We start from the raw sequence: 8,789 nt of genomic DNA, 5'->3' as shown, positions 1-8,789 counted from the left end.
GACATCTCTGTTACGTACTGTATGTATAACTTCACACCGGTAGGTGAGACCATTGAGCACAACAGCCTCGCCCCCATAACAGTTAACATAAATCCCAGAGAGAGATTTCCACAGTGAGCCGTGTCCATGGTAACACAGACCATAGAACCAGCGGCTGCTACTGCAGCAACCAGCAGCTCTGTGGATGCGTTCCCTTCCCTCAGGCTCAGTAGAGAAGAAGCCTTACCGTACATTTACTGTACACAGTATTACTATGAGCATCCCTGGTAATAGTAGTATGACCTATGTAGGTCTAGTCAGTTCTCTCACACAGCACAGTAAGCCAGTAAACTACAGCGCAATATGTCAACCCGACGACAGTAAGTCTTGTGTTCCAGTCTTGTGAAGCAGTGTACTGCACTGGCACCAACAAATACACTAGATGTTTGTCCATCATCGTTCTTGAAACTGTTCACTGAACTGTTGATACCTTTACTGATAGTTACTTATTAATACCTAGCTTAATGCCTCTGCATCCCTCTCACACACAGAGCATTTGTGTTTCACTGCCCTGATTTCAAGTACCATTACGCAGTGATACTGTAGTAGATCATTCACTCAATATCACTCTGCTCCCCCTCACTTTCCATCCCTGCTCCAGCCCTCCCGAATTCCACATCATTAACCACACAGAACGACTGCCGTGTTCAAGGTCTGTGATGAGACGGGCTGTTTGTGTTTCTGTAGAATCTGGGATAAGAATTATCAAAGCAAATACATTAGAGAGAGCTAAACATTGCGAGGAGGTGTTGTTTAGCTACCATGTTGTGATATAAGTACATTCTTGCTAGATTACACTTTGACAACCTAAGACGAATTGGAATTACACCGCTTGCAATGCATGTCATATTGCAACAACCCGCTGGTTCAGTAACTGAAATAAAGCAGAGACTATAGACTAGATGTAACATAGTAAATGAAAATCCGGGACACTAAAATTAGTATGATTTGTTACGCTTGGTGTGGCTAAATAAGACAGAAGGTTACTTAAGGAAAAAACGAAAGAAGGGTGGTTGGTAGGGGTGGATGGATTGGCATATAACGCTAACGTCTAGTAACCCAACGATTGCGTGTTTGAATCTCATCACGGACATTAGTATTTTAGCTAATTAGCAACTTTGCAACTACTAACTAGTTTATAGCTACTTTGCAACTACTTAGCATGTTAGCTAACCCTTCCCCTAACCCTAACTTTTAACCTAACTCCTAACCTTAACCCTAAACCCTAGCCTAGCTACCATTAGCGTAAGCCACCTACCCACCTAGCTAACGTTAGCCACAACAAATTGGAATTCGTAACATATACCTATTGCAAATTCTAAACATATTGTATGAATTGCAATTCATAGCATATCATACAAATTGCAATTCGCAACATATCACACAAATTGTAATTCGTAACATATAATATGATTTGTATTTCATAACATACCATACGAAATGGATGATGGACATCCACAAATGAATACGTACCATACCAAATGTAACATATCATATTAATTTGAGTGTCCCGGATTTTCATTTACTATGTTACGTCTACACCTGAGTCCAGATTGCGGGCAGATTCCAGAATGTGTCTCAACCAGGTAATAGGGGCTCTTTGATAAAGCCATAAGATAACCTCATGCCTAAACCTATTACCTCGTCCAACAACAACACAGCTACAACACACTCAGTATGAGGCCACACACACACACACACACACACACACACACACACACAGAGAGTAGACCGTGCACACATCCACACGTCTAATTTGGCATCCGAAAAAGACGCTAGAGCGAGAAGTGCTCCATTTTGCTAATACACAGGACCATTCATATAGGCCCTATTATGCAGGACAGAATCCAAACAAAAAAAAACTATTTGTACTCCCTAACAAAATTTGGCTTCCAAACAAAAGCCTGCACAGGAGTTTGAATCAGAGCAGTGTTGACAGACAGACAGCATACAGTACAGAGTTGGATAAACATTTGGCAAGTCATGCTGGAAGCAGCTCGTTATGAGGAAAGAGGATGATAATTCTTCATTCATCAGCGGGAGCCTCTAACGACAGACAGGACAGAGAGGTTCCTGGGTAATTCACGGGAGGAGCCACATCCATACAGACAGTATAACCTTTACAGCACCAATGACACCAATTGACTTAATGACTTTTAAATGGTTTACATTTGTTGTGTCAGTCCTTAGTGAGGCCTACTCTCTCTCACCCACCTGGCACACGGGGTCTTAACGTTCCCTCTATCTAAATGTAGGGTTCCAGTGATACGTCAAAATGGCCTTTATATCTCCCCTGGGGTGGCTGAGTGTGACTCCTCTGTCTAAACATCACCTAGATGTGGCTAGAGATAAACACGCAGCTGGGGCTGCTTTCAGTCACTTTGAAAGGAACGTCTCTAAAGAGAGATGCCAGATATGCAGCTGAGGTTAAGAATCTGGTCAGAGCCTTCATGTCATTTTCACATTTTTTGGAAATGTGTACCTGATATACGTTGTCGCCAAAATGAGCTAACTAAATAGGTACAGAGAGAGAGAACTGAAAATGAGAGAAACAGAATAATACTAAAGATCTGAAACCTTCCTGCATTCTGAGATACAGAATGTAATAATGAAAGCTGAGAAAGGACCGATGAATAGGCGGATGCCCGACACAATGCTGCTGTTGCTTGGACTTCACCTTTGATTAGTGAACAACACATCAATATAAGTTTCCTCTGTGGAAATAACATCTGGTGAGGATAAGGAAGTGGTTTCAGAAGCCAACAGCCTGGCGTGATCATCATTGACAACATTAAGATCATGTTACAAACATGATATTGACAGATCTGACATCAGGAGTTTGAAGCGTAACATTTTAAAGAGCTTTGAGGACTACTACTACAGTATATTATTACTTCACATCAACAGTAATAAACTACTATACTAAAGGGTAGATTCATTAGACCATAAAATGTATATCTTCTTTATAACAAGACAGAGACAAATTAAAGTCATTATCAAGTCAATGAGGAAGTGAAGCGACTGAACCAGACAATAAGGGCTGATACACTGGCACCACCTTTTGGTAAACCATCTGAAGAGGCGGTCTCAGTCAAACAACAATAATCCTTTAGGAACCAGTCAAAGGCACTAGGGGGCCCTCTCTCTTTCCCCATGACATCCAGAGAAACAGACACAGGCCAGCCTTACCTAGTTTAACATTTCCAAACAATGATAGATTTGTTTGGAGAAAAAGGTGGTGAGATTCCCAGGCAGGACCATTGTCCTACTATCCAATTAGCTGAGAAAATATTGAGCCCAAACTGTTGTATTTGCCATAATAGCGCTTATCTGGTCTCAGCATACAGTAAACAGAAGAGAGGAAAAGGAAACTGCTGAAGCTAAAGCATCTGGTCTACAGGATGACAGGGGCCATCAGGCCAAGTATGCTTAGTCTGAGTAAACAGTGTCACTGCTAATTTGTGATATCGCCAAATGCACAGACACATGCAAGCACAACAGCTTTAACAACAGAGCTCCCTGTTTCACTGTGGTTTATTTTATTACCGTCATCTTTTTAATGGGAGCCAGGCGGAGGGCTAATGTACTCTGCGTCTGTGCGTGTGTCTCAGGCATGTCTGGTTAACATCAGACTGAGACTGTTCATAATGAATGGGTCAGACCAGCACTGATCCCTTCCTCAACTGGGCCTGATATCAGGGTCCTCAACCCTATCAGGACCTGGACCAGTCAGGGACTTAATCAGCAGACTATAGTGTAACCCAACCAGCTGGAGAAGGCCAAGGGGATGAGTAGTTCTGGCTCTCCTCCTAGGCTCCATGACTTGGCCTTGTAGGACCCTTAGATTTATTCATAGACCCCATCAACCCCAGATCCCTCCCTACCTATCCCTCCTCCTCCTCACTTTTGCACGGTGCAGTTTTAAAACAAACCAGTGACACTCGTTTGACTCATTCTGCTATTTTTTCAGAGATGATGGGTTTATTTCTGCTGAGCAGGGAGAGACTGCATATCCTCTCCTCCATTCCCCCCTCATGGGCCTCAGGGGCGGGATAATATAAGTTAGGCCCTGGGCAACAGATCAGCTAGGGGGCCAGTCCTGTTTGTACACATAGCATGGGGGGATGTTGCACTCATAACTACAGCCGCTCTGGTCGAAGTCTGGGACTGGGATCAGGAGGGGTGGGGGAGTAGAGACTGTGGTCAGAGGAAGTGGGGGGTGGGATCTTTGTGGTTAAAGTAATTGATCGTATCAGTTTTGTTATGATTGCTATTGGTGTTATTCCTCTTTTCTACAGTGTACTGCTCTTCCTGTCAGTGGGGGTTGCCGCCGGGGTCTTCTCTTTTTAGCCTCCCTGATTGGACGAGGCACGCCGCTTCCTGGCGATGGGCTCCAGTGGTTGGCTATATGGGGGCGTAGGGTGGACCTACAGGGAGCGTCCAGGTCTCCAGTCTCCATCATGTTGCGACAGCCGCTCCAGGACCAGGAGTAGGTGGTGAAGGTTTTGGGGAAGTCCTTCCGGCTGTGGAGGACACAGTAACACTGAAGGGAGCCCCAGGAGTTCCACATGTCCCTGCGCTTCAGCTGGGTCAGGTCCTTCAGGTACTCCTTCAGACTTGATTTAGACTGGACAGACAGAGACAGAGAGAACTTCAATGTGGGACTGACTGCATCAATATTGTCATACATTCAGTTCAAATCCCGTCTTACCTTCTGTTTTATCTGGTTGATCTCATTGTAAGTGAGGTGGTCCCTCTCCTTCATGGACATGTTCACCTTCATCTTCACAGGCGTGATCATCTCCATTTTCTCCATCCCAGGGTGCTTGATTGACAGCTGGTACAAATACAAGAAGATTAGCAACATATTTTCGCTGCCTTTCTATATTTCTCACATAATTCAATATGTGAAAATGTTTTTATATTACTTGTCTGATGCGATCCTCGATCTCAACGGTCTTCCAGGCCGTGACAGACTTCATGCGGCCCATTTTGGCCCTCTGTGCAGGGTTCAGGGACATGCGCCGGGGGTCCCAGGAGGTGTAGGCCACGTTCAGGCTGGGACGCCTCAAGTACGGGCTATCCTTCTCCTTCTGGCTCTGGGCAATTGTCTCTGCACATCAAAACAACAACAGTCCCTCATCACTCCTCTGCCAATCAATATAAATTTGACTAGGAGAGTATGAAAGCTGAAGCAGTTCAATATGAATATAGGGAGAAAGGAGTACTGTATGTGCTGGTGTTATATTGTGTTAGCTCACCCGCTGGCTGGAGCTGCTTGCTCTTCAGGCCTATGAGATGAGCTCCCTTGGTGTAGTAGGCGAGAACATGGTCCCCGTCCTCCTTGTCTGGTCGCACGGCCCGCCGGATCAGCCTCGGAGTCTTTTTATGGTAGTACCTGGTCAGAGGTAGAGGACAGTCAAATACGGCTGACACAGCTGACCACCAGAATGTATTATTTCTGTGTAAACAGATAAAGTTTATTGAAAATTCAGAAGATACTGCAATGAAAAGTTGTTTCTTTGTTTTATCCCTGAAAATGTCTTGTTAACCTTACATAATCTTTGATGACATCCAGTTAGTACACACTCATGTATAGCGTCGCATGACGTCGGTCGGCTATTCATATACAAAAAGAAAGTAGCATGACTTAGAATGGCTTACTGTACTATCTCTCTTGTAGTACCACTGGACAGGATACCGGCAGCCAGCATCTTGGTCAGGGTCTTGTAAAACACTGTCTCACACACCTCAACAGACTGGGATGGGTCCGCTCCTTTAGCTCAGAAAGGAGTGAGAGAGAGAGGAAAAAGCGATGTAGTGAGAGAGAGGAAAGTAAGCACCATCTTAATACAGTCTCGCAAACACTATGGCAGCTCTATGAGTCGTATGTTCATATTTCCATGTGACTCCAGATATGTTTAGTGAAGGCAACATCTTAGTCGGGGATCTTCACCTTTCACACACTTGGAGAAGCGCTGGCTGTCCGCCATCACATGCAGGAAATCTTGAAACCCCACCTCTCCATCCTCTGAAGCCAAGAAACAAAAACAGCCAGTCAGCCAGCCTGCCAACTCACATCAACTAAGGGAATGTGTATGGCTGCACCCCAAACGGCAATCTATAGTGCACTACTTTTGACCAGAGCCCTATATGGGTACAAATGTCACGCACTATATAGGGAACAGGGGGCCATTTGGGACACAAACTATTTTTATGTATTCCGTTCCGACATGTTTATAATGGAAAAGCGCGTTATTATATTTTGGGGTAATTCCAGATACTGAGGCAGAAACATACTGTCGTAGTCAGCCTTCTGCAGGGCTTTCTTCACCTCCTCTGGGCTGATACTGATCCCCACTCTGTCCAGCGTGGACGCCAGGCCCTCCTCATTGATAGAGCCATCGCTGTTCTTTGCAAACTGCTCAAAGACTTCTTTGAAGGCTACATGGGTAGAAAAGCCAATAGATATGATTGTTTCCCATAACATAGGGACATCACTTCAAAATACATGTACAATAGAAGATCATCATTAATTAATTAATAAAAAAAATAGATTTTGTAGTGGTAGGTAATATTAGTTGACAATATAAGACAGGCTAACAGTACGCATGCTTCTTACCATCAGACTGGGTATTGATCAGGGGATCGTCAGGCACCATAGTTGTCAGGTCTTCAATACGAGTAACGCCCCTACAGGCAAACAGGCACAAGCAGATAGTTGTGTTAGGGAATAACAGTGACAGTTGTGGGGAATAGAATAGGTATGAATGGTATGGAGCAGAGGGTAGGTACTGACAGTGAGTTTAGGAACTCCTCCGGGTCATCTGTGTTGATGGTGCTGTCTGGCATCTTCTGGTTCAGCTTCTGGTACTCCTCATATGAGATGGAGCCCCTCCACCGTGGAATCGCCGGGAGTTTAACCAGGGCAGCTTTATCTGGCTTTGGCATTGGCTGATTGGGCCTTTGCTGCAGCTCATCACATGGAATGATGCCCCTCCTCTTGGTGATATCCCTGGGTTTGAATCGCTCCAACTCTGGCATCTGTCGGTTGGGCCTTTGCTGGAGATTTTCACAGCGGATGGTTCCGCTTCTCTTGGAGACCTCTCTAGCTTTGAGTCTGTCTGAATCTGTCATGGCTTGGTTGAGTCTGAGCTGGATGTTGTAGGAGAGAGGCGCCTTCCTACTGCTATAGTCCCTGCCTCTGCCTTGTTCTGCTCCATGGAAGGACCCTTTTCTCCGGGGTTCTTTGGCTATTGGCGGGATGTTATCTTCTTTCTGTTTACCTAGTTTGGTCTTGCACAAGTCTTTGACTTTGCCCTGGACTTTGTCATCTTCTTCACTTGGACTGGGCCGTGACCAGCTGAACTTGGGTATGGCCGGTAAGGTCTTCTGCATGACCTTAGCTCCAACACCAATCTCCTCTGGGATACCGGCCACCCTCACATTCTTATGTACCTTTTCTGCCTTGGCAGAAAGCTCCACACTGGGCCGGTCATTCTGAGTAAGAAAGGGGTTGGTGGTGGTCCCAGCCACGGCTGTCTTGGTGAAGAGGAGTGGGAACTTGATCTTCTTCCTGTCGCTGTCAATGTTATCTGGGGACGTAGATCCCTCTGCCCCTCTGCAACTCTTATTAGTGCCAGTGGGTGGGGAGTGCTGCGGTGAGTTATTATGGATAGTTCCTTGCGAGCTGTGGAGAGCTTTGCCCTCTACCGAAGACTGCATGACTGCCCCCTGGCGGACTTCAGCGTTAGCTCGCTCTGACTCCGAACTGGACCTGTCATCAGAGCTCCGAGAAGTACTCTTCAGCCTCAGCTTCACTAGGAACCTTGACACCTTCTTCTGGGCCTCCTGAGAGAAGAAAACCCTCCAATAAATGTCGCTAGCAAAGTAAACCTCAGTGGTGTAAAGTACTGAAGTAAAAATACTTGAACATACTATGGTGTTTTTTGAGGTAGATGTACTTTATACTTTTGACAACTTTTACTTCACTACATTCCTAAAGACAATAATGTGCTTTTTACTCCATACATTTTCCCTAACACCCAAAAGTACTCGTTACATTTTGAATGCTTAGCAGGACAGGAAAATTGTCTAATTCACACACGTATCAAGAGAACATCCCTGGTCATCCCTAATGCTTCTGATCTGATGGACTCATTAAACACATGCTTTGTTTGTAAATGATGTCTGAGTGTTGGAGAGTGCGCCTTGCTATCCGTACATTAAAAAAATACAAACAGAAATGGTGCCGTCTGGTTTGCTTACTATAAGGAATTTAAACAATTTATATTTTTTATTTTGAAACGTAAGTATATTTGAGCAATTACATTTACTTTTGATACTTAAGTATATTTAAAACCAAATACTTTTAGACTTTTACTCAAGTAGTATTTTACTGGGTGAATTTCACTTTTACTTGAGTCATTTTCTATTAAATTTATCTTTAGTTTTACTCAAGTATGACAATTTAGTACTTCTTCCACCATGTACCCAAACACAACACTCATTGATATATCAATATAGCCGAGGGTGATGGGTGATAGAGGTAAATGTAAAAACCATACCAGAATAAGGTATTGAAATATTACGTAGAAAACATAATATGACTGTAACCTTATTATATAGCTTTGTGATTTATAATGCCCTACAGGTGTATGTGACTTGACTTGCCTCTTTCCAGCTCCAATCTTCCTCCATTGTTTGATGATATGACTGCTTGGCAGAAAAAAAGTCAAGCTGCACCTGCC

The 8,789-nt window shown here is 44.3% G+C and overlaps 1 protein-coding gene across 1 annotated transcript; it reads right to left on the bottom strand.

Moving 5' to 3' along the window:
• Positions 1–36: 36 nt before the first annotated feature.
• On the bottom strand, positions 37–8,022 carry LOC106607304 (EF-hand calcium-binding domain-containing protein 3). The gene is made up of 9 exons (XM_014204138.2): positions 6,839–8,022; positions 6,662–6,732; positions 6,340–6,483; positions 5,996–6,070; positions 5,704–5,815; positions 5,301–5,437; positions 4,968–5,152; positions 4,751–4,876; positions 37–4,666 (listed from the first exon to the last, which is right to left on the bottom strand). The coding sequence occupies exons 1-9, from the start codon at positions 7,762–7,764 to the stop codon at positions 4,319–4,321; spliced, it is 2,124 nt and encodes a 707-aa protein (XP_014059613.2). The 5' UTR covers positions 7,765–8,022; the 3' UTR covers positions 37–4,318.
• Between the last annotated feature and the right edge of the window lie 767 nt (positions 8,023–8,789).

Source organism: Salmo salar, chromosome ssa06 (genome assembly GCF_905237065.1).
Source record: "Salmo salar chromosome ssa06, Ssal_v3.1, whole genome shotgun sequence".
NCBI classification, from domain to species: Eukaryota; Metazoa; Chordata; class Actinopteri; order Salmoniformes; family Salmonidae; genus Salmo; species Salmo salar.
Note: the sequence above shows the minus strand (reverse complement) of the source record. Positions and strands in the feature narration are given on the sequence as shown.